Source organism: Lissotriton helveticus, chromosome 5_1, assembly GCF_964261635.1.
Source record: "Lissotriton helveticus chromosome 5_1, aLisHel1.1, whole genome shotgun sequence".
Classification (NCBI taxonomy): Eukaryota; Metazoa; Chordata; class Amphibia; order Caudata; family Salamandridae; genus Lissotriton; species Lissotriton helveticus.
In genome coordinates this window covers 1299814601-1299841530 of record NC_136065.1, presented here as the reverse complement: position 1 = coordinate 1299841530, position 26930 = coordinate 1299814601, and the positions used below count along the sequence as shown (strand labels likewise).

The following is a 26930-nucleotide window of genomic DNA, read 5'->3' as shown; positions in this document are numbered from 1 at the left end:
AAGGGGGAGGAGGATTACTTGTCAAATATCCACGTTTTGAGTTGCTTTCTGAATGCTAGGTGGTTCTGGGTAAGGCGAAGGTTAGCGGGGAGTGAGTTCCATGTTTTAGCAGCCAGGTATGAAAAGGATCTGCCTCCCATGGTGGTCTTGTTGATGCGAGGTACAGCGGCGAGGGCTTGGCTGGAAGAACGTAGTTGGCGGGAGGGGGTGTAGAAGGACAGTCGTGAGTTGAGGCATTCTGGACCGATGTCGTAGAGTGATTTGTGTGCGTGGGTAAGCAGTCGGAAAGTGATCCTCTTATTGACGGGTAGCCAGTGGAGGTCTTTAAGGTGACCAGAGATGTGTTCGTTGCGTGGGATGTCTAATATGAGTCTTGCTGAGGCGTTTTGGATTCGTTGGAGTTTCTTCTGGAGTTTTGCGGTAGTACCCGCGTAGAGGGTGTTTCCGTAGTCGAGTCGGCTCGTGACCAGAGCGTGGGTGACTGTTTTCCTAGTTTCGGTGGGGATCCAGCGAAATGTTTTTCTGAGCATGCGAAGAATGTTGAAGCAGGAGGAGGATACGGCGCTGACTTGTCTGTTCATTGAGAGTGAAGAATCCAGGATGACGCCTAGGTTCCGTGCGTGGTCTGTCGGGATGGGTGCTTTTCCGAGGGCTTCCGGCCACCAGGAGTCGTCCCATGCAGAGGGGGATGTACCTAAGATGAGGACTTCTGTTTTGTCTGAGTTAAGTTTCAGACGGCTTTGTTTCATCCATTCGGCAACTTCTTTCATTCCTTCGTGTAGGTTAGTTTTGGCGGTGCTGGGGTCATTGGTGAGGGAAAGGATCAGTTGAGTGTCATCCGCGTACGAGATGATGTTGAGGTTGTGTTGGCGTGCTATGGCCGCGAGGGGGCTCATGTATACGTTGAAGAGGGTGGGACTGAGTGAGGATCCTTGTGGTACGCCGCAGATGACTTCAGAGGCCTCGGACTTGAATGGTGGAAGGCGGACTCTCTGGGTTCTTCCGGTGAGGAACGAGGTGATCCATTCAAGTGCTTTTCCTTGGATTCCGATGTTATTGAGGCGCTGTAAAAGGGTGCTGTGGCAGACTGTGTCGAATGCTGCAGAGAGGTCGAGGAGGATGAGGGCGACTGTGTCTCCGTTGTCTAGTAGAGTTCGAATGTCGTCTGTTGCTGCGATGAGGGCGGTCTCAGTGCTGTGTTTTGCTCGGAAGCCAGATTGTGAGGGGTCGAGGGATTTGTTGGCTTCGAGGAAGGTGGCGAGCTGGTTGTTGACAGCTTTCTCGATGACTTTGGCCGTGAATGGAAGAAGCGAGATGGGGCGGTAATTTTTGAGTTCGGTGGGGTCCGCTGTGGGTTTTTTCAGAAGGGCGGTGAGTTCAGCGTGTTTCCAGTCTTCCGGGAAGGTGGCGGAGTTGAAGGAGCAGTTGATGACGTCTCGGAGGTGCGGTGCTATGACGGAGTCTGCTTTGTTGAAGATGTGATGAGGACAAGGGTCTGTGGGGGATCCTGAGTGGATGGAATTCATCAAGCGGATGGTGTCCTCAGTGGAGATTGGGTTCCAGTCGTTAAGGGTGTTCACGGGGGGAAGATGATCAGCAAGTGGTTGGGTGGGTTGGTTTTCGGGTTGGTTGTCAAAGCTGTTGTGGATGTCTGCAATCTTGTTGTGGAAAAATGAGGCTAGGGAGTCGCAGAGGGTTTGAGAGGGGGTGATGTCATTGGAGTTGGCCGAGGGATTGGAAAATTCCTTGACGATGTTGAAAAGTTCCTTGCTGTTGTGGGCGTTGTTGTCAAGTCGATCCTTGAATGCTGTTTTCTTGGCTTTTCGGATCAGTTGGTGGTGAGTACGGGTGGCGCTTTTGAAGGCGTCCTTGGTGCTGGTGGTTGGGTCTTTTTTCCAGGCCTTTTCAAGGGAGCGGCAGAGTTTCTTGGACTTCTTGAGATCATCGTTGAACCATGAGGCCTTCTTGCTGCCAGGTTTGTTTTGACGTTTTTTCAGTGGTGCCAAGGTGTCAGCGGTGTTGGATAGCCATAGGGTGAGGTTGGCGGCGGCTTCGTTAGCGTTAGAAGAGAGGGCTGGGGTGTTTAGAAGGAGCGATGCGGAGATTTGGTCCGTGGTGATTTTGTTCCAGTTCCTTTGCAGGGTGGGTTGGAGGTGGATGTTGGGTTTTGGTTTGTTGTAGGTGAAGTGAACGCAGCTGTGGTCAGTCCAGAGGAGGTCCGTGGTGTGGCTGAAGGAGACATGGTTGCTGGATGTGAAGATGGGGTCGAGTGTGTGACCTGCGATGTGGGTGGGGGAAGTGACTAGTTGTTTAAGTCCGAGGTTGGCGAGGTTGTCCACGAGGGTGGCGGTGTTGCGGTCGTTGATCTTTTCAAGGTGAAAGTTGAGGTCTCCCAGAAGGATGTAGTCTTTGGAGGGGAGCGCGTGTGGGGTGATGAAGTCCGTGATGTCTTCACTGAATTTTGCGCGGGGTCCTGGTGGTCTGTAGAGGAGGGTGCCTCTGAGTGTGGTTTTGGGGTCGATGTGGATCTGGAAGTGAAGGTGTTCGGAGTTGGCGAGGTTGGCGTCAGAGCTGGTTGAGATGCGGATTGATTTCTTATGGACGATAGCGATTCCTCCTCCTGTGTGGCTGGTACGGTCTTTGCGAGTGATCTTATAGTCTTCCGGGATGGCAATGGTGATGTCTGGTGCGGAGGAAGCATTCATCCATGTTTCCGTAAGGAAGGCGATGTCCGGAGAAGTGGTGTCTAGTAGATTCCATAGGTCAATGGCGTGCCTGTGGACTGATCGGGTGTTGAGAAGGATGCATTGTAGGTGGTTGGGGTCGGGAGTCTGTGGTGTGGTCGTAGTGGCGATGTTGTCGGTGCCGCTGAATTTGCAGGTGTAGCAGGAGAAAGGTCCATGGGTTTGTCCAGGGGCGGCTTGGACGCAGTTGGGGGCGCGACCGGGGTTAAGGGCTAGGATGGTGGCGGCATCGTAGGTAATGCGGGAGGGCTGGGCAGCACGAGGGGCAGGGGGTCTGGCGCTGGGCGCGGTCCAGGCGCGGACGGGCGTAGACGGGCTTACCTTTGGCGCGCCTTCGGCGTGGCCGAAGCGCGTGGACGCTGCGCGTGGAGGCATTGGCCATAAATGGAGGGTGGAGGGGGCGGAGCGTGGGAGGGACAGCAGTGAGGCGGGGTCTAGGTGCAGGGAGGGTCTGGGACGGGCCAAGGGGTCAGAGCAAAATGGCTGCAGGGTAAACAAATGTGCGTAGGTCAATTATCTCGAGCGCTGCAAACCTCGGTGTGCACCGCAGTGAAAGCGCTAGTGGTGAAAGTGAATGCCAAGTAGCGTTATCGAGCGCTGCCCCCAGAGTTACAGATTTCCAAAGTGAGTTGTTTTATTACACGAGCGCTGCACAGGCTTAACAGAACAACACAATGCTAATGATGTAACACAGGCGCGTGGATCACGAGCGCTACACAAGGCTGAGCATATACAGACAATGCTAATGATGTTACACGAGCGCTACACAAGGCTGAGCATATACAGACAATGCTAATGATGTTACACGAGCGCTACACAAGGCAGATAAAAGAAATTAAACAGTGCGGCAGGTTAATTAGCAGTAATGAGAGCGCTGCACAAAGCTGATGCAAGAAATGAACAGTGCGGCGAGTTGATAAGCAGTAGGTCAACAATACCAACAGGAGAGGGAGGTGAGGGGAGCAGCCGTTTCTGCGCAGAGCAGGACGTCATATGCTTCTTAAAGATGCACATTATACTATTTTTTAACAAAATGTGGTGTTTCATAGGAACAAACTAGAACAAAGGCATTTTGAGTTTTCCGTGCAATATTAATTTCAAACTGTCAAGTGCTGTTTTTCACATTCCTTTGTAGTATATTATTAAGAATCAGGCTTCCTTTAAACTAAATGCACAAAGACCAGTTTCACCTATTTTTCAGTTTTTCCTTTGAACCACAAGTAAGATTCTGCGGTAATTAATGTACGCAGTGCTCACAATGCGGTGATTTGAAATAAGTATACTCTTTACCTCTTGCTGTATACTTGCATAGTAGAACAATAATTACGGTTCAGTTTTAGTTGTACACACCTTATTCTTTCTTTTCCTCCAATTAAAAAACACCTTAACACTTACCATAATGCATGCATATCCTCAATTCAACCACAAAAGAGAATTAACCAAGCCTACTATGAAAGAGCTCAGATCAGCAGTTCATTTTCTTCCTCTGCCGCTAGAGGGCGTGGATACTATGAATTGTGTAAGAGTGTAAAATATTTGAAGGCATCACAGCTAAAATAATATATTTTAGAAAACATCACAGTAAGCAAAAGACACTGAATGAGTAAGCGAGCGTGAAGAATAGGACAAGGTGAAAGGAAGATGCCATTGTGTCAGCACAAGGGAGCAAGGCCGTCAGACACGATGGAAATGTTCACTTGGTACCTTGTACATGGCAGGATCACTCACTCCTTTGAGAAACTCATTCCACACTGAGATGTAGCGCGAAGAACCCCTCCACTGCTCAAGATGTCAGGCTCTTTACTCACTACAATTCTGGGTAATTATTAAGGCCCACCACCTTTCAAAAATCACTAGCTGCGACTTCAAAACAAGCACTGGCATAGCCAATAGGTCTCGCCTTTGGGACCTTATAAGTGTTTAGCCATGCAACACTTGATGTTGTTGCACCAAGGATATTGTGATGGATAACTAAACACTTATAAGGTCCCAAAGGCGAGACCTATTGGCTAAACCAATGCTTGTTTTCTATACAAGTCATATGGTCAATTGTAGCCAAACTACATTTGGATAACAAATGCTACAATGAACAAGCTGAATGAGTACTATAACCTAAATTTATTTGAGGGTCAATCACTTGCAGTCAAGGATAAAATAATTTTTGCCAAACTATAAGAAATGTTCTTGGTACTTTGGTTGTCTATCACTAAATATCATTTATTACCAAAACAAAAACAAAAACTTCTATTTTCAAAAATGCTCTGTGATCCTGAAATTGAGGAAAGATATTAATGTTGTCAATGTTTAGGATTTCAGTGAAACTTCTAATGTTGCAGAACTAGGATTACGAGTAAGTTTTCCATTGTCTGTTCCTCGAGTCTGTGGTGAAAGTCCTTGATAACATGCTTTAGGGAATGCTATGTGTTCTGGTGATACCAATATGGAATTTCCATGTTTTACTACTAATTGAGGCAATGCCTTTACCATAACTGATTGACACCCATATAAGGCGACAACTGCCCATCGACAAATCATTACATGTTCCAGATCCGTGAAAATATAATCTTCTGCTCACCATGAAAAGGCGGAGCAGATAAGGAACAAAAAAGTTAGCAGCATTTTCAAAAACACCAGAATTTACTATCGAAGGTCAGCGTTTCTAGAAGCAAAATGATGGACCTATAACTTGAATAGGGATGATGGGTGGGTACGCTCGGCTAGACAGGAACACGCAGAGCTAATTTCATTCCTTTGCACAGCACAGCCAACAGTCTCCCTTTCTCTAGCGTCAGACAGAAACTAGGTGAGTTTTGCCCCATAAAGACTACTCATTTTTGTGCAAACGGCAGGAGGTGCTTTATATGTTTTCCAAAGCAGGGATAGTTAGCAATTGTTTCAAGAGAGCAATTTAATTAACATGCAAGCTACTGGGTTTCAAAATTGCATTTTATGTATGTTCTTACTGCCTGTTCTGTAATTCTCTGCTGAGGAGCGATGTCATTCTGTGTGCTCTCTTTCAGTGAAATTGTAGTCCTTCTATTTTTCTTAAATGTCCAGGTTTTTGGCTTTAAAATTCTGGTCACCCTATCTTTCTGTACAGAATTTCTCTGCATTTATGCAATATTTCTAGAAAAGATAGAAGCGATGTACCAAGTACTTACTAACTCACGCCTTTTTCTTTTCCACGTTTCAGCTTTCCTCTTTGAGTTCATGTTCTGGAATGCTTTAACAGAATATGGAGTAGAAATAAATAATGATATTTGAGTTCTCATTGTTTTTCACCACATACAGCAGAGATAAAAGTATCAATAAACATAATGTAACAAAAGAGATCCAATTTAAAGGAAGAAATGTCTACGGTTCAGTCCTAGCATCTTATTATTTCTTGTATAAAACAATTCTTGAGACATATAAGCCTGAAACAGATTAGAATGCAAAATGCACTTTACATATTACAGCAAGAGGCTATTAACACGATAGAAAGAAAAATCTAGATAAATTATATTACACAGCAGTTATATTAACACTGGAGATGAGCATTATTGCCTGGGGTCTTTATTTCATATGCTCAGCAGCCAGATAAAAACCTTTAAGACATGAAAGACAATACAATTCTCATTAATAAATGAGGACTTTCTAAGACTTAACAATGTGACAAAATCCGCCACTGTAGGCAAGCTCTACCTTTTTTCCATTGCATCCTATCCAACAGTCCTTATATTCTGCTGCTTAGAACAACAAGTGCTTTTAGGTGGTTACCACAAATGCGGGTGTACTAGGAAATGTTTTACCATTGTCTAGAGTTCGATTTTAAGTATAATGTATAGAAACAAGTGCTTGCGTGGTGAAGGGGATCAAACACATGGTGGTGGAACAGCTGCTTTATTCACACAGATCAATCTGTATCTGAGGCATCTTGATATCTCAAAGCCTTTCCATGTCCTATTCCATGTGCAACAAGCTGCTTGGGGTTCTCTTTTGCAGCAGCACCCAGACTCTGCTCCAATGATCGTAAATGAAAACAGGTACGGTGATCTCTCTGGCTCCTGCGTCAATCATGAGAGACAAATCACAGAGCATGACACCTTGGGTATGTATGCACTACCACCTAGTTCGTGCAATCTCGCCACCGGTTTGGTAGCCAGGCAAAACCAGTACCTCAGGAAAAGGGGAAAGGAAGCAAGTGCCAAGAGAAAGGGTAAGAGGCCTGTAATAAAAGGGAAGTTAAAGGGACCTCCAGGATCTTGTCCCAAAGCTGCAAGTCCTTCAAATTTCCAAATTCACATATACCATATGTATTGGTTTTGAAGTAAATAGGAAGGGTGAAAATTGACTAGACAATTCAAAAGTGGGCCTTGACGAATAAGTACAGAGGGGAGAGCACGGTCTCTGACAGTAAGGAAATGTCAATGTTAGTCCCATGTCCACACTTTGCTGGGTCTGAGCTCAGTCAGAGATACTCACTTTGAGAATTAGTGCAGAAATATGGCTAGTTCCACTCTGCAACTACAGAAAACACAGGGGTACTTCCTTAGTGGACCTCGAATTCCAAATGTGAGCTGTCAATTCCAAGTGTCAATCAATCAAAGCACAGCTAATCACCAGGGAGGGTAGCCAGGCACTTGCGGGCAAAGGAGCTCAGTCTAACAGTCAGGTCTTGATTGCCCTTTAGAATTTCCAGAAGAGAGACAGCAGTACGTAGCTGCAGGGGGAGGTCATTCTATTTCTTTATTGTGAGGTAAGCGGAGTGTCCGCCGCTTCTGCTTCAGTGGATGAGGTGGGGTTGGGCGAGCGAGAGGGACGCGTAGCATAGCGGTCTGGAAGGTTGGTGGAAGCTCATACAGTGATGTAGGCCACTCCCTAGTTGCGTAGTGCCTTGTACGAGTGGATCATCAGCTTGTATTGGCATCTCTTCTGTATGTGGCGACAGTGGAGTTTTCTGAGGTGGGGTGATGTGGGTTCATTTAGGATGAGTCTGGCTGCAGCGTTCTGCATGGTCTGAAGTCTCTGTAGGATGTGTGTGGTGATCCCTGCATAGAGAGCGTTGCCATAGTGCAGTCGGCTTGTGATTAGGGCCTGTATCACAGTGTGTCTTGTGTCCTGGGGGAGACATTTGAAGACTTTTCGTAGCATGAGCAGTGTGAGGAAGGAGGCAGAGAAGACAGCGTTGATCTGGGACTCCATTTTCAGCTTGCTGACCAGGATGATGCAGAGGTTTCTGGCGTGATCTGTCGGTGTGGGTGCTGGTTGTAGTTCCGAGCGCCACCAGGAGTCTTTCTGGGGATTGGCGTTGTTGCCAAAGATCAGTAACGACCGGGCTGAGCTTCAGGCACCTGTCCGTCTTCCAATTAGTGATGCTCGTCATGCACCTGTGAAAGTTGATTCTGGTGGGAAGGGGGGGGGGGGGGGGGGGGGGGAGTAAAGGAAGGAAGGAAGGAAGGAAGGCAGGAAGGCAGGCAGGAAGGAAGGATTGTCTGCGTAGGAAAGGATGTTTAGTCCATGGGTTCGGACCATGTTGGACAAGGGGTTACAAGAGAGGGAGGAAGACACCAATAAACGGAGAAAAATTCTCCATTACACTCCGCAGGTCCTTTACAATAAAGGTTGTAGTTATGTTATAGGCATAAGAACAAAGATTAGTTCGAGAATAGCCAATATTTCATGGAAAGTGAAGTTAAATGTGGGGTCTGTTGTCTAGAGAGCTATGAAGAAATAACTAAGGAATTGAGAGCCTGCAAAGGAAGGTAACTGCTGCGTACAATTATACCCCATAACAAGAAAGCCTGTCAGCTTCTAATCTGGCCAGAAGGGATAGAGAGATCATGGTAAAGGTCCAAAGGACATCACAGGTTTTATTGCACATTTTGACACAGGGCCAATGGTATCCAAGGTTTTTAAAGCAGATTTTGGACTGGAGGAAATATCGAAATTGTACTGGTCCAGTAGGACAAATTACTTACCTTCGGAAACTCCTTATCTGGTAGAGGCTCTATCAAGTCACAGATCCTTTACCTTCGAATTACCGCCAGGCATCACACTGGATCCGGAAGAGTAGGTGGCGCTGTTCGGCTACACCTGAAGTGAAAAGTGCGATGCTTATATAGGTACCACTCCAGCGAGCTTAAGTCAGTCTGTTTTTGCAACTTTCCATGCCAGGAGTGCGGAGCCACAAAGAACACTGACCACTGATGTGTGGAAAACTAGGGCCCTGAAATTGGAAATGATCGGTTCAATGTGGGGGTCATGGTTGGAGCAGTCTGCGGTGTCGTTAAGGATTTCAGGTTCGGATGGTGATGCCTGGATGTCCGCCATTGGATGGAGGATGGCGACGATGCTGCGCGGCACAGGTTCCACTCCCTAGAAATCTGTTTGCAGAGCGGGAACAATGGGTGGGCCGGTAAGGAATCTGCGGCTAGAAAGAATCTCTCCCAGGTAAGATAAGGCGTTACCGAAGGTAAGTAACTTGTTCATCTGATAGAAACTTCTAGCCGCAGATTCCTTACCTTAGAATAGATATTCAAGCAATACCTCCCCAGAGCTGCTCCCCCCTAATCATGACCTTGAGAACCTCACGGGTGAGTAGTGCGCTTTATAAACCCCTGATTGATTGATTGATTGATTGAGAGTTGGGTCTGCAAAACTGTTTCACACTAGAAAGTCCTGAAGGATGGAATGAGCAAAGTGCCCGCGTTGATGGACCAGACTGTGCAGGCAGTAATGCTTTATGAACATTAGTAGAGAAGCCCACGTTGATGCCTGGCAGATGTCCCGGACCGCAGCTCCACGCTAACGCAGTGGTTGCAGTCTTAGCTCTGGTGGAATGAGCATCCAAGCCCTCAGGGGGTTGCTTCTTGGCCAATGAGTGGCCCCTTGACCCTGCTCGTAGGTCAGGTCACTCTCCACGCTGCACGGCTGTGCGCCCGTGACTCCTGCCCCTGCTGCCACTGCCGAGAGTTCGCCACTGGTGTGCTCCTGTGGCTGCGATCGGGTGACTGCTGTGCCTCTCACTGTATTTTTATTTTCTTATCTATTCGCATTGTCATTTCATTTTTGTAGCGTTGCTTGTTTTGTAGGCGCCCTTAGCGCCCCTTGCCCGCTGTACCCACCCGCTCCCAGCTGCTGCACCCCTTCGGCCCTGCCCCATTTGCCTTCAGTATCCCGCCCCGTCCCCGTCCCCCACACCCATTGGCCACCCCGCTCCCACCTCCCAGCTGCTCCTCCCTCCCACTTGGCCTCTTATGGAGGACGCCGCGCGGCAGTGAGTGTGACCCTTGACCCTGCTCGCAGGTCGGGTCGCTCCCCACGCCGCACGGCTCCCCCCTGTGCGCCTGTGACTCCTGCCCCTGCTGCCGCTGCCGAGAGTTCACCACTAGTGTGCTCCTGTGGCCGCGATCAGGTGACTGCTGTGCCTCTCACTGTATTTTTATTTTCTTATCTATTTGCATTGTCATTTCATTTTTGTAGCATTGCAGGGATGTGGAATTCCTATAGCCCGACGCCCAGGACATATTGTTTGGGGTCAAGGGCAACAAGTTTTAATGTGTATTTTGTCCTTAGGACAAGTAGGCCCAACCCCCTGCAGCACAAACCCTTTGGCTGCCAGTTTGCAGTACCACATTAAAGGTCAGGGAAGGGGACTGCCTGCAGTTAAGTTAATATTTGTGTGCATATGTTAATGCTGTTCAAATTTGTATTCATGGTTCATTAATTTAAAGCCTTTATTATTAGGGTGAACACTCTAAGTAAATGTAAATTCTGACTGCACTACTGACAGTGGTTCCAGTATAAAAATGTATACACACGGTTTCAAAGTTTATCAATATGAGGCTATGCATAATGCTCCCAGAATGCTCTATGATTAGATGCAAATAATTGCAGAAGCTTGATAGCAAGATTAATGATTCTTAGCTTTCAATATAAAATGTTCCTAAATGAAAGTAGGGAAAAAAACATTTTGCTAAACTACTGTAAAATTTCAGGTGCCATTTCTTTGCAGCATCATTTAGTAAAATGTGCTGATGCATGCTAGTATTTCCCAAAGATATTCATATTGGAAAATCAGAGTAACCAGTATCAATAAGATTATGGAAAACAAAAATAAACAAGCATTGGCAAAGCCAGTAGGTCTGAAATTGCTGGTCAGTGTTTTAGTTTTAGAAACATGTGACTTGTTTTGGCTTTGTTTTCGTAAAACCTTATTGATGTGAGTGCTGCCGGGCCCTCACCATTGCAACAAACATTGCCAAAAGCAAAAATAGTTTGTCTCAAAAAGCACACCTGCCAAATTAGTTATTGGCACTGAACAAAACTATGTTGTGTGCCGATATGCTCCTTGTGAAAGAGCAGAATGCTGTCACTCACAGTGAAGCCAGCCAATATATATATATAGAGAGAGAGAGAATTTCAATAAACCCAAAAGGTCATGGTTAAGGACAGACAAAATCAGGGGCCCAATTATTAAAGAAAGTCTCAAAAGTGCACCCTTGGTATATGTACGTGCATTAAGTTTAGCTATATGGTTTTCATGAATTCACAGTAATTTACAGAAGTATGACAAGAAATTGTAGTCCTAGAAAATATTTGTGAACTGCATTTTAGCATGAGCAATATGTGCATGTGTAGATTTGCTCATGCGAAAACCTGAATGTTTGAAAGTTCATTTTACCTCCAACCACTTTTTTCCTAACTCTGGAAGAAGGCTTGTGTCTGCCATTATCAGGAGTATATTTCCAACATTTCTCAGTATGGGACAAGATTAGAGAGGAGTTGTTGAAAACCCTTAAACATGCAGGTTGTAGGTGTGCACAGACTCAAAAGGGCATTCCAACCCTGAAACTGTTGCTTACCACTACCTTCAGGCCCAATATGTAGATCTGACTAAACATGGCAACATTAAGGGATTGCTAGTATTCAAACACTACCATGGTATGACCCCTGGCATAATCAGAGAGGCTATATAAAAGCTCTTATATAATAAGATTGCTGCCATAATTTGTCGCCGCACTACATGGCACCAAAGGGACAAGTGGATTTTGTTACAGGACAAGTAGATTTATGAAGCAACCTGCCCCATGGACAAGTAGATATTGTAATAAATTCCACACCCCTGCATTGTTTGTTTTGTAGGCGCCCTTAGCGCCCCTTGCCCGCTGTACCCCCCGCTCCCTGCCGCTGCACCCCTGCGGCCCGCCCCCTTTGCCTTCTGTATCCCGCCCCGTCCCCGTCCCCCACGCCCATTGGCCACCCCGCTCCGGCCTCCCAGCTGCTCCTCCCTCCCACTTCGCCTCTTAAGGCAAGTCCGTCTGCGCCCGTCCGTGCCTGGACCGCGCCCAGCGCCAGAACCCCTGGACCCCGCGCCCACCACAATGCCAGACTCCGATGCGACGCCAACGCCCTCCTCGCCCTCAACACCGGCCGGGACCGCCACTGCTTCCAGGCTGCTCCGAAAGGCACCCACAGACCCTTCTCCTGCCACACCTGCAACTTCTGTGACAGAACCACCAAGCCTCCAAGGAGCGGACCCAACCACCTCCGCTGCATACTCCTCAACACCCGCTCCGCACGCAAGCACACCATCGAGCTCAGGGACCTACTCGACACAACGGCCCCAGATGTGGCATTCCTGACCGAGACCTGGTGGAACGACTCCTCAGCACCTGACATCGCCATAGCCATCCCGGACGGCTACAAGATCACCCGCAGGGATCGCACAAACGGAATCAGAGGAGGAATAGCCATCGTCCACAAGGCCACACTCCAGGTCCACACCCTCGCAGACGACTCTCTCAACTCCGCCGAACACCTTCACTTCGGGATCCACACCGACCCCAACACCACCCTCAGAGGAACACTCATCTACATACCTCCCGGACCCCAGGCCCTGTTCAGCGACTCCATCGCCGACCTCGCCAGCACCCACGCACTCGCCTCCAGCGGACTACATCCTCCTCGGGGACCTGAACTACCACCTCGAAAACAACAACAACACCAACTCCGCCGCCCTGATCGCCAACCTCGGCCTCCGACAACTCGTCACCGAACCCACCCATGCCGCCGGCCACACGCTCGACCCCATCTTCTCCACAAGCACCCACGTTGCCTTCAACCACATCACCGAACTCCACTGGACCGACCACCGCTGCATCCACTTCACATTCGAAAAGACAACCACGCACCACCACACTCAACAACTACCTCGCCGATGCTGGAGCAAAATCACCGAGAACCAACTGACCGCCGCCCTCGCCCTGAACCCTCCAACCAACCCCACCGATCCAGACACCGCCGCCCGAAGCCTCAGACAGTAGATCGAAGACTGCGCCAACACCCTAGCCCCGCTAAAGAAGCCCTCCATCAACCACTCCATCAAGAAAGCCGCCTGGTCTTATACGAGGAAGGAGGCCTAGAGGCCCCGCGCTTTGATTTGTATTATTATGCTGCGCAGCTGCTACCGGCTGCTAGATTGTTTGCGGTACACAGACGTCTGGGAGACGCAACTGTTGGCAGGTAGAGAAACGGTACTGGAGTTACGGGAGGCTTTAATGCAGGGCAGGGGAGCAAGTGAGACTTTGCCCTACGTAGTGAGGCACACGGCGAGCATTTGGCACCGATTCGTAGAGAGGGTGTTGAGGACAGCACCCTTCCACAGGGACTTACCGATTTGGATCCTGGTGCCCATGGTGACAATGGAACAACTTATGTCCTTCCAGGCCTGGCAGGAGGGGGGCTGTGAAACTTTGGCCGACCTGTACCCCACCATCCAGAATGCCTCGGCCCGTCTGATCCTCAACCTCCCCCGACGCAGCCACATCACCCCCCACCTCAGAGACCTTCACTGGCTCCCCATCAACAAGAGGATCACCTTCAAGTTCCTCACCCACGCTCACAAAGCACTCCACAACTCCGGACCAGCCTACCTAAACACCAAACTCAACTTCTACACGCCCGCCAGCTCCGCCCGCCTCGCCCTCGCCGACTTCCCACGAATCCAGCGTACCACCTCCGGAGGCAGATCCTTCTCCTTCCTCGCTGCCAAGACCTGGTACACCCTCCCCACCCAATTGCGGCAGACCCAGGACCTGCTCACCTTCAGGAAGCTTCTCAAGACCTGGCTCTTCGAGCAGTAGCAGCAGCCCCCCCCTCGCAGCGCCTTGAGACCCTCACGGGTAAGTAGCGCGCTTTACAAGTTCTGTGATTGATTGATTAGCAAATCTTAATGCAGAGCACGATCAATCGGAACATGGTCCGTTTCTGCACGGCCTTCCCTTCCTTAGTTCCGACATACCCCAAGAAGATTTGGTCGTCCACCCAGAAACTCTTTTGTGCTGTCAAGGTAAATGACAAGGCTCTTTTTGGATCCAATCAGTGGAGTCTGGATGTGGAGGAGCATAAAAGGTAGGCAAGGCGATGGACTGCCTCACACGAAAGGGAGTGACAATTTTTGACAGGAAGGATCTCGAGTGCGAAGAACTAGCTGGCCTGAAAAGATGTTCAGGTATTGAGACTTAGATAACAAAACTTAAAGCTCACTGACCCTCCAGGCAGATGTTATACCCACGAGGAAGGCCGTCCTAATGGTAAGGAGTCTGACAGGACAGTTGTGTACTGGCTCAAAAGGAGCGTACACAGAGAAATGAGCACTAGAATAAAGTCCCACTGAGGCACGATGAAGGGTGAAGATGGAAATGTGTTGCAGTCCTTTCAAAAACCTATTTACAACAGGGAATTTGAATAGGGATGGGTGATCTGGCAACTGCATAAAGGCTGAGATGGCAGAAAGGTAGCCCTTTATGGTGCCCAAAGCAGAGCCCTGCTGGGCAAGAGAAGGACTTTAGAAAGGGGAACAGAAAGAGGGTCAACCTATTTCTCTCCACACCATGCCACAAACGTGCCGCAACGGCAGTCGTACACTGTCTTGGCAGTGGGACACCTGACTGCCAATATAAAATTGCAGACTTTGGGTCGAAGGTGAAAAGCGGTCAACTGTCACCACTCAATATCCACACATGAAGGTGGAGCATTGTCAGGTTCAGGTGGAAAACCCTCCCCTGCTGCTGCGACAAAAGATCCTCTTAAACAGGCAGCCCAATTGGAGGACCGATGGCCATGCTCAACAACTCAGGATACCAAACTCTTTGAGACAAGTCGGGAGCCAGCGAGGATGACTTGGGCCAGGCCGTTCTTCTTGGGAACTCTGGGCAGGAGTGGTATGGGCAGAAAGGCAAACAGGAGCCCTGAACACCATTCGACATGAAAAGCGTCTCCGAGCGAGAAACTCCAGCAAGCAGAACTGCTGACGTTGCACAATTCTGCAGTGGAGAACAGATCTAACAAAGGCTCTCCCAACCATTGAAAGATACCTTGCACAACTTCTGGATGGTGATGCCATATATAATCTACTAGGTATTTTCCGCTGAGTTTGTCCGCCCTGGAGTTCCGACCGTTTACCAGGTTTTGACCCACCAGGGATATGCGTTGACATTCCTGCCATGTCTAGAGGTGCATGGCCTCTTGACAAAGGGTCCATGACCCCACCCCGTCCTGTTTGTTTCAGCACCACATGGTAGTGTTGTCCGTGAACACCTACACTAGCGTTCCCTTGAAAAGGGTAAAAAGGCTTTCAATGCCAGTCAGATCGGATAAGTCCAGATTAAGCTGGAGACCAGCGCCTCTGATCTCCACCTCTCCCAGATGACCGTCCCATCCAAAGAGTGACCCATCTGTCACCACTGTCAGATCAGGCTGGGGAAGGGACAAGGGTCTGTCTGATGCTGACCCAATTGCAGTTTGTTAACCACCACTGCAGATCTCGGTAGGTACTACAAAGTTCTGGACCAAGTCAGAAAGATTCCCCTGATGCTGCCCCCATTGGAACTCCAGGTCCTACAGTAGAGCCCGCACATGCCAGCGGGAATGTGTCACAAGCAGGATGCTGGAGGCCATGAGGTCCAGCAGCCTCGGAGTCAGTTTCACCGAAACCAAGGACAGAGACTGAAACTTCGGTATCATAAACTGAATATCCTGGACTCGTCAGTCGCGAGAAAAGGCCCAAAACAGCACTGTGTGCAGAACAACCCTGATGAAAGGGAGCACCTGAGAGGGAGTGAGGTGTGACTTCAGCACATAGATAGTGAACCCCAGCGAGTGCAGGAGGTTTGATGCAGGCAGAAGACAGGAGACGGGAGACAACTGCCTGGGGCGAGCCCACCTTAAGACACAGTCGTTGAGATAGGCTGGTACCCTAATCTCGCAGATGAGCTGCAACCACCATCATCACCTTGGTGAACACCCAAGGGGCGCTGGTAAGGCCAAATAGTACAGAGAACAGAAAGTGCTTGCCGCCCACCGTGGAAAGGAAGGACTGAGATGTGGAAATATGCATCCTTCAAGTCCAACACTACCATCTACCGGGTGCAGGGCACATAGGACTTAAGCGATCATGAGAAATTTGAATTTCTCCTTCTTGAGGAAGAAATTGAAAGGGTGCAGGTCTAGGACAAGTTGAAGGCCACTGTACTTTTTGGGCACAAGAAAGTAGCGGGAATAACAACCACGACTTACTACTGGCATTGGCACTCTCTCTAAGACTCCTTTGGCCAAGAGAACCATCACTTCCTGGCGGAGTAAGGAGAGATGGTCCTCCGTTAGCCTGCTGCAAGTGGGTGGAAGGGTAGTTATGAAGGGGGCGAGTATCTCCTTCAGACAATCTGGAGAATCCAGTGGTATGAGGTTTTCGTCCTCCAGTGGTGCAGGTGATAGCGTATCCTGCCTCCCACTTGTTGCCCATTACGGTTGGAGGGTGAACAAGAGATTTTGAGGCTTTTTCACATTGGTCACCAAGAGGAAGTGACCACAACTCATGGATAAAGCACACTCCAAAGGGTTCACATCTGACCACCGGGAAAGGTTTCATGCAAGATGTAAACTGTACCATTGAAATTGGCAAAGAGATTACGCCATGTAATAACCATACTGCGGAGGGAGTTACAGCTACTGTGAAAGGCAATTTTTCTAAGTTGTCAATGTGTAACATTTTCTAAGTGGCATCCTTTTTTGCTGTGAGTCTCCGTTTATGTGTCAGGTTGAAAGGTAAGAATAGTTGCGTAGAATTTAAAAAAATGCCATGGCACCCAGCCTGATTTTAGTACCTGAAGTGTCAAACTAAATTGCATAATAGATCCAGGCTGACTTCGGCTGGTGTGGGGGTGCACTGACTCTGACCTCTAGCAGTTCGACCCCTGAGGTTCATGGATATCCAGTCCTCGGCCACACAGAGGCTGGGGAGCTTGTGTGCCCTGGTAGCTGGGCCGGTAAGGACGTGGCTAGAACATGAAAGGAGTGAAAGGCGGACTGGGGTTGGCGGGGGACCATGGAAAGGCCCATGGATCTGGGCATAGCTCTGCTTTCCTTAAAGTACTCCAGCGCTGAGTCCACTTTGTCTCCGAAGAGATGAGAGCCATCAAAGGCAAACGTCCATGAGCGTGGTTTGGACATCCACTGGAAAGCCAGTCATTGTCAGCCAAGCATGGCACTGTAAGGTTACTGACAAAGAAACCGCTCTGCCTGGTGAGTCGGTCAAGTCCCGCCCACATCTGATTGTCAACTTGGCTGCATCTCTCCAGTCTGTCTTAGCTTGGCAGAGTATGGCCAGACCTCGTCCCGGACCATGGGCAGTACGTGCGCAACCAAATCCTACTGTACATGAAAGTAATGGTCCAAAAGGCACTACGTTTTCAGGGACACAGTGCCACACTGGTGGGAGAAAACATTTTCTTCTCTAAGATGTCCAGCATCTTGGATTCCCTATGCCGGGTCAGATGGCTTAGTGGACTGTGTCTACTGTACCGGCAGGTCCGCTCAGTCCTTCAGTCTTTTGAGGTTGATAAAAGGAGTATACTCCGATGGGTAACAATAAACATCTGTTATTCAGAGCCAAGATACCTTGAACGTACACTTTACAAATACACTCGATGTTATGGTAGGAAATGCAACAGAGTTTATGAAGGATGTTGAGGTTTGGACCATCAAGCTCTCAGTGGTAGCATGTTGAGAGAGTAAATTGGGGTCCCCTGGGGAAAGGCAATGGCGACGGGCAATTGTCCTGTTCACAGGAGTCCATGTGATGGTTTTGGACCATGTCCCAGGCAGGACTTCAGTAAGGGCTTCAATAAATGGGAGAAGCGGTTCTTAGGGGGTCACTCCCAGCTGAAGCACCTCTGTGAATGTGTTAGTCTTGACTGCCACTGAGGGAGGGCTAAGATCCAAGACCTTGGCCGCCCTTCTCACCACCATAGCAAAAGAAGCTCCCTCCTCCGTAGCCACAGTAGTAGAGAACATGCCAGTATCTGGGGAGGTGTCCAGTCCACTGGCAACCTCCAAATCCTTACACCTCTTCATGTTGGGGTCTAAGGTCTGGTATTCCTCCAGTAGCCCCTCCCAATCTTCTCCAAGTCTTAACCCGTAGGAATAGTGCTCAGACTCTGGTCTGAAGGGTATAAGTCCACTCAGTGCCACAGTCTGTGTCGGACGATGCCTCTTCGGCTCTGTGTGGGAGTCAGGAATGAGTGCGGTGATGGTGCAGGCAGTACCCGGAGCATCGACATCAGAACCAGCGTCCTGGAAGGCATAGATGGTACAACGGGAGCAGGTCCATCCGTGGATACAAGGGGCACCACTGGTGCCAGATCCACTGGTGAGGAACCAGTAGAGACACCTCCTGACCCCATGGGGTCCAAAGGCACGCCAGTGGGAATGGGCTGCCCAAAATGAGGGTCATGACCTCGTAAAACTCACGGAGATGAGTGGGGTCGCTCCGACTCCCGGAAACTCGAGAAGGCACAGAGCTGATCCAGGCGCAGGATCAACCACAGAGCCTGGTCTGGAATGACAATGCTCCCTCGTCGGATGACTTTGACGGAAAAGATGAAGTCAAAGACCTCTGGGCTTCTTGCTCTTTTTTAATTTTGTGGGACTTGCCCGAACGACTTAGACTGTGAGATAGATTGCTGTGATAATTAGGCAGCTGCAACTAAACAGAGTAATTATAATCACTAATAGCGAGTACAAACCAAACATCCCACCCATGGCAAATTATCTGACTAGGCCTACCTGAACTGTGTGAGCACAGGGATGTATAGGTGATCTCTCAAATTGGCCTTAGACCCCATTCTTGGTGTATGCAGTTAGATGGTCCGCATCATGAGGGTAAACTTAGTTGTCTAATACGTTAGCAGCTGTTGCTGAACGCTCAAAGAAAACAGTACACAATGTTAATATGTATCCCTAGCAACCTTGCACAAGATGTGCAGACATTCAGAAGAGTGCCTGAATAACAAGCAACATGTATAGCATATTCCTAGAACAGCATCTTCTTTCTTTCTTTTTTGAAATTATAAAGCGCATGGTTACGCCATCTCGGCGTGTCCCCGCGCTAGGTGAGAGGAAGGAGACAGATACCGCAGCAGAGGACTGCCTAACACTAAGCAGAGAACAAGTGGGTTTTCAGCAGCTTTCTAAATTTGATTTCAGAGCATTCAAGCCTCAATTTGATAGGCAATCTATTCCAATTCTGTGCAGCTAGAACCCGGAAGGAGCGGCCTCCCATGTTGGCCTTCCTCACCTTGGGAATTATTAGCTGCCCCGTCCCGCTGGATCTAAGAGACCTGCTAGGAGCATACTTGGTGACTAGGTCTCTTAGATAGGCCGGACCCACATTATGGGCAATACGTTGACATATGAGGAGCGTTTTGAACATCACTCTTTTCTTGACTGGGAGCCAATGTAATGAGTCAAGCGCCTTGTTTGATGCCGCTCTCCTAGGCAAAACAAGTATATTATATGTGGCTACACAAAGCAGAGGCAGCTTAACACGACGAAGACACTAAATACGGAAAAACCAAACAAGGCCCAGGCAAATCCCTACACCCACTCCTTGGTCGTGAGAGCAACACAGCCACTAACAAAATAATAAAATCATAAGCTAAGCAAATTCAATAAATTGCGTTATATGCACTAAATAGAAAATTGTAGGTGTAATAATAAACAAAACCAAAAAAGTAGAAAAGGGGCCAAAATAAATTAATACACAGGCATCCAAGATTTCTTCCACATAGACAAGACTTATTAAATCCAGACCAGATTTGGCTTCAGCAGATGATGACTCCCCAATAACCCCATCCAAAAGTTCTATAGAACAGATATGATCCTTGTTCTCAGTTGATGCTGAGGAAGTCTCCATGTGCTACGTCCATGTTATTAGAGCCAGAGTTCAAAAGTCTAGGAGCTGAAGCATCTATCTCCCAAGAAGGGAGTAGCTCGTACCAGGCATATTGAATCAATTACAAGTTTGTGTGACAGCTCCCAAAATGGGTCATAATTGGACTACTCAATCGGCCCTTGTACTGGCAGTTGGGCAATTCATTGTAAAACATCTAACACCTTGCTTTTTAAGATTTGCTCTACCAAAAAACAAACTATTCAACAGCTCTTAAAAAAGGTTTATTCTCAAAGCCATTCTGGCTCTCCATAGTTTTTATCGTGCCAAGTTGGTATCAAGGAGCACTCATTAAGGTTTATTTACTGCACTTTTACACAAATATGAATGGACCGAAATTGACATCTTTCAAATAAAATGCACCCTCAATGGGAGAATGTTTTTTTTCTCTTCTCTTCTCTTATACCTGCACATAAAATGCTTTAAGGCACAACAGCAGACCACACATTAAGTAAAGGTAACATTTTAGCCCTTAAGACAATGATGCTGTTCCCTCAAACCATACGGCATTTACAGAGGGGATACAAAACATTGCCACAGACAATAGTCTCATAGGCGTGACCTACTGGCTTTGTAAATGCTTATTGTATATTTGGAATAATGGAATAATGAAAGAAGCAGGCCGCCATTAAAGATCTAATGAAGCTCAAGTAGGTCTTGCCTTTCTTTCCTCTTATTCGTTGCACTGCCACAAATTCTATTGTGTAAAAAGGTTATTTTTTCTTTCGCTTAAAACCAGCCACAGTCACACAAAAGTTAATGTCAACATCCTTTTCGTTATGGTTTAGTATGCCAATTTGTTTCTTTTACAATATACCACTGATGCACTATAAGAATTTACCGAAATCACTAGGAAGATTGTGGTTCAAGCTTCTGTAGTACTCAGTCCGATGAGCCTTCTTTAGTCCAGTGCAAAGTCCAAAGTCAGAGAGCTTCACATGACCCTTTACAAAGAAAAACGATTCCTTAGTTTCAAAACTAAAGAGGGTTACACACAAACAAACAAGCTTTAGAGACTTTGTTATAAATCCTAACAGTGAATATACCGTAACTAACTGTTTACGGTGTGGTTTGCCTCCACTTTGTCACTAAACAGACCATCTTGGCTATTGCAATTTTTGGGCAGACCATATCATTCCATGCCCGCACTTTGCAGAAACTGGAAAGCAATCAGTTTTAGGCTTCTGTCTCTCTGGATCAATGGTTCTGGTGGAATGTAGTGAGGTACCGACTTCAACCCTCGGGAACAGTAACATACTTGTGCAGCTGCAGAGTAACCTGCTGCAGCAATAAGCACTGCTGTGCTACACTCCTAAGGAATAGTTAGCTTAGTAGCCTAAAAGGAGGCTAACTGAAGGTTTGGCCCCTAAGAAAGACATATTTTTAGGTACTGTGTGAGGTTTGTGTCCTAAAGGGTTCACATTTTAGGGAAGCAGGTTCCATTTATATTTAAGTATGCCTAACCACCCATCTGCTAAACTGTCTCCTGCTGCTTTGTGTGTGATGGATTATGTGCCTTCACAATGCTGATAAGAAAATAAGTTACTTACTTGTAACTGCGGTTATCCAGTATTGGTATCTTTCATAGATTTACAGGCTTGAATCATTCCCAGTCGTTGAGATGGGAGCCCCACAGTAAAATAATCAAGCAGCGTTTAATACATTTCATAGGTTATAATGGCCCTAAGTCATCTTATCAGTAGCCCATCTATGTCCTTTTAAAAACAGTATCTAATGTTGAAAAACAGCCAATCAGCACTCCAGAAGACTCCCAGCAGAGGCAGATTCCCTCAGATTTTCTAAGCACAAGTGGGAAGTGAGGATCCCCTAAACTAAAGAGAACTACCTCCACGGGGAGGAGGGTGGGTTGAATGTGCATCTATGAAAGATACCAATACTGAATGACCGAATTTACAGGTGAGTAACTTATTTTCTTAACCAGTATTAGGGTATCTTTCATAGATTCACATGTTTGAATCATAAAAGTAAGCAGTACCCAAAAATTGTACTGTCCTTTGTGGGAGGAGGGAAGACATGCAACCCTTAAAACCCACAAGTTTTTCCAATGTAACAATGACATTTGTAACCATACACATACCCTTTGCATTCTAGACAGCTTTTAAAGAACTGTCTATAAACAAAACCTGAAGCCTTAACATACTGTTATATTCAGGAGGCATCCAATGAAGTGTTTAGAAGAAGAAACTAAACAATTAAGCCACTCTTTAATTTCGAGAGTTATCGAAAATTTAATATTAGCAAAGGATAGGCCACTTTAATGTCAATAAAATTCATCTTTTACCAGAAAAGAGGACCACCTTGATTGAAGAGATGACATAGTACCGCTTGGCTCATGACTACATCTTCAGGCTGCATAGATTGCAGACTGCAGTGCTGCTTAAAAGTGTGGACACTTTTCAATGTCGGAGCACGGCAAATTTTTCCGTTGGTAATCCAGCAAACAGAGCTGCCGATGTAGAAACTGCCCTGGTGGAGTGTGCCTTAGTTGTTCTTGTTAAAGACTTTTTAGCCATGTAATGGCAGAATTGTATAGCCGAGGAGACCCATCTGGAGACAATAGCTTTAGTTACTGCTGTTACTTCTCTGCCCTGTCCATAAGCCACCAATAGATCAGTCTTTCTTATGTCATTTGTGTTATGCAGGTAAAATTGTAAACATCTTTTAACATCGAGTGGAAGGACTTTTTCCAAGAATGTCCATCCAGTGCCCTTCCCTATCAAGTGGAGCAATGATTGGGGTAGCAGGATTCTTGGATCGTCTTTGTGTAGCTTGGGAGATGACAGAGTCCAGCTTGGGGTGTCCAATAAGGCAAGATGGAGAATCCTCAGGACCCTTGTATTTCTTTTCAATAGGAGGAAGCACTGGTGGTATGGTCGCTGGTGTCTTCATGATTTTCATGCCTTCCTGCCATATATAAATCAATAATTGGTCAGGAACGTATCGATTTTCTGGTGTCCGCTTTAAAATCATATAAGAAACATTAGGTCTGCTTGACCATCATACGCAAATGAAATCTTTTGGCTGCCCTCTCCAATAAATTATGGAATCTTCAGGAGGAGAGTCTGATTGCAGGTGCGGAGGAGGGGAGGGTGTTGGTATGACATAACCCTCCGAAGGATGAAGGGGAATGCGCCCTACTGAGTGGGACCCCAATGGGGAAAAGGTGGGCGACTAGTTTGTGCTTAGGGTCTGTAATAGCCTGATTGGGGTGAGCCAGATGAGAGGAAGGGGAGAGGGATGACAGGGGTTGTTTAGAGTTTTATACTGATATTGATGGACAACCAGCCTGTAATAGATTCATCGCGGTACAAAAGGGGTGGTGATGGATGGAGCATCTGAACCAATCAAACACTCACACCCAGTCAACAGATCTGGGTTTAATCCATCACCGTTCTTTAGCCCACTCTGCCACCCCAGTTCAGACATGGCCATATGCAAATCAGTCTGAAACCTGCGCCTCATGTGAACAGTCCAGCCCAACCTGCCAAGCCATGCCTTCCCTGGACGGTTCAGATGCTCCGTCCATCACCACCCCCTTTTTTGTACCACTTTGTAATAGATTCATAGCAGCATGTTGATGCCAAAATACTAATGCCTTTCCAGGGATCAACATACTTGTTCTGAACGTAATTTGTATGCATAGAGATGTTTATGTTAACCCGTTACCTGCTGAATCGTCTATGTATCGATCATTCTCACGCATGCACCTCACGCACCACTTTGTAAAATCAATAAAGTATGTTTTTATTTAAAAATCCTCCCAAAGATCAGGAGCAAAGATTGGGTCTGGCAACTCACCCTCCTCTCTTTCTTTATCTGAAGAAGACTATGCCAGGGTCAGGTGTGGTTTGCAGCTGAACGACTGGTGGAACTGGTGGATCTAACTGAGGTACCAGCCGGTCGGGCTGATCCTTCTACAATGGAAAACTCTGCCTGAAATCCGCGAGCATAGTCGCAAGTCCTGTATGAGAGATGGTGGCAGATCAGCCATTTCTCTGGGACACAGGTCTGGCTGATAACCATACGAATGGTATTGATGATGCGGAGTCATTTAGCCCTGCTGATAACATTGCGGCTTATCTCGGTAGTCTTCATCCTCGTCATCCCGACATTTCATATGCAGCTCCAATGAGTTGTAAGCTACAGCACAAAGACCATTATCATAGTCATCAACGTAGCCCTCCAGTAGATGCAACGGGATTAAAGGAGAAACTTTACTGAATTCTGGCATGGTCACCCTATTAATCTGAGCAACCCTCGACGGTGCAGACGTAACTGGCAAGAAAAATTCCATTTTGCTGACTGAGTCATCGTCGACGGTGCCCTAGTCAACAGTGCCCTCGTCAACAGTGCCCTTGTCGATAACGGAAGTTCAAATGATGTGGTCGCAGTTGACGGGACACTCGTCAGCGAGACTGTCTTTACCAACGGAACCTTTATCGACGGGACGGGGTTGAAAGTATTCGACAGTGATGGAGCTATAACCTTTGGAATGCGAGACCCTTGTAGACGACACAGGAGCCAAGATTGCAATAGTCTTCACAGTTGCTTTCGACGATGGAGCCAACAATGTTGAGTAAACGTTGTCAACGATGGTTTCTTATGAGAGTTTCGCCTCACAGGATCTGAACAGGAGGCTCTTAGGAGATCTTCGTCCTTTGTAGGCGGTGTAGAGGGCGCAGAAAATGCAGGTTCTGAGGAATGCTTAGCCCTATTTCTTTTTTTCGAGCTCTTGGAGTCCTTTACCTTTTCCTGAGGAGCTGCTCTTAGATCTGTCCCTTTTATGAGATGTGGAGGACTTCTCACTCTCCTCATCAGATGAAATGCTCTGGTGCTTAGTGGTTCGAAGCAACAGCAGCAACCTTCCCTCTCTGTCCTTGAGAGTTTTAGATGAAAAGGTGAGGCAGATCGTCCATTCTCTCAACTCATGCTTTGGCTGGAGGCAATAAATGCACTCTTTATGTGGATCATCCACATGGACTCTATTCTTGCCACAGGTCTTACATGGGCGGAAAAGACTCCTCTTATCAGACATGATGTCCAGATTGAAGAAATTATAGAAGCTGAGAAAATATTGAGTAGCACTCTGTGGTAAATAAATAAATAATACCTCTCTTTTTGAATGCATAAATGAATAACAGATAGCTCAATAAAATAAGAGTCAAGATTCGAGGTAGTAGGAGTTTGCAGGTTTATTACAGCATAAAGGACAGGAACAGGACAACCTGCACAGGAATAGGATGGCAGCGCTGCCTGGGGCAGAATCGGGACAAGGAGTGAGTAACTTTTCAATAACAGTGCACGATCATATATACATAACGCAAACACATAGCATTACATTGCAATAGGCGTAGCAGTGGGTGTGGTCAATAGCAGTCGCGAAAGATAAGGGTGAAAGTAGGTGTAACAGAGGCGTATACATAGACATGTGATGCAAACGTAACAGAATATGTCATGAATGGGGCGGAGACATGGAGGGGGCTACCTAAGGAGCCGGGACCTCTGACCTAATGGTGCGCGCAAACTGGCGATGACGTGTTACTAGGAGAAGCTGGGGGCTTCGAACTCTGTGCTAGGAGCAGAGACTGAAGTCTGGAGAGTCAGGGCGACATGTACCTAAGCAGTATCTAGTATCTGATGTTTAGAGAACATGTTGATATGAACTAAGAGTCAGGAGGGGAGAGGCTAACGGACTCTAGGACTGGAGCATGCATTATTCTATATGTAGTGCGTGATGAAGAATATTAAATGACCATTAAAATGCAGTATTTCTCTAACGTGGAGACGTAAAGGCTAGACAATGACGGAAACTATTGATGCGATTCAGTAGCTTTAGGAATGCAGAGAAGGAGGACTGAACTGATAACTGGAATCATAACATACTCTTGGCAGACTCAGAGGCAGAGCCAGGCTGAGCCGGGCACTGCGAGGCAGGAAGTAAGTGAAGGGTCGAGGATACAGGTGGGGGCTGTATCGCTCCTCAGCGAGGCTTCAGGAGACAGGAGACAGGAGCTGAATCTGGTGTCCAGGCCCTTCTGAGGCCTAGAAACGGGGACTTTACAATGGAATAACGTGCACACTGAGAAACGTGGCAACGTAACTTCACATGGGCCTGATATTCGTAGTATTCACGAGAACTGGAAACTGACATACTAGAGGTGGACACAACTGTAATTGCGTCTTTAATCGAACATAGGGAATACATATGCATATTAATCATGCACAGATAACATATGATGGATGACGCGTAGGGACACAGAACATGGCAAAATTTACTTTTCCACATTCCCTCCTTGTCACTACGTTTCCATCAAGAAACATCAATATTCATGATACCATCTATCATTTCATACAGTATCATTTGCTCGTCTCGAATTATCCTGGAACGGGATTTAGAACGGGGCTTGGGACTAGGAATACAAGAGGTAGCACAAATGCCGCAAATCGCAGGGCCACATTGTATACAGAGGCAGCAGCTGAATATGATCGCTACTGCAATACCTAGAAAGGACAAGACTTTCCATCCCCAGGCGGAAACTATGTTCCAGAACCAACCGGACCATGTCCAGGTGCCTGGATCTTGGTGTAACAGATGGGCAATTTTATGGAGTCTGGTTATAGCTGAATAAACAGACGGCGCGTTATTTGGAATGAAAATGCAGCAACTAGATCCGATGACTCTACAGGCCCCGCCCCTATCGGCCAGTATGACGTCAAGGACGAGACGATTCTGCAAAACGACAAATCTCATAGCAGATTGTTCTTCAGTTAAGTTACCTAGAGCAGAGGCAGTCTCATTGACTACTACTTCAAGGGTTCTGGTTAACCTACGGATTAGCTTACTGTTCTGGATAGGTCCTATAAAGAAGAAGAAACCTCTATTGAAATCTGTA

At 47.2% G+C, this 26930-nt stretch overlaps 1 protein-coding gene across 1 annotated transcript in view; it reads right to left on the bottom strand.

Moving 5' to 3' along the window:
• The window catches only part of STK38 (serine/threonine kinase 38), a 365648-nt gene that overhangs the window by 181167 nt on the left and 157551 nt on the right, over window positions 1-26930 (bottom strand). Inside the window, exons 7-8 of the mRNA XM_078644141.1 lie at window positions 20858-20960; window positions 5906-5967 (exon numbers count right to left, since the gene is read on the bottom strand). Coding sequence (XP_078500267.1) covers window positions 5906-5967; window positions 20858-20960 — 165 coding nt within the window. The remainder of the gene's footprint in view (window positions 1-5905; window positions 5968-20857; window positions 20961-26930) is intronic.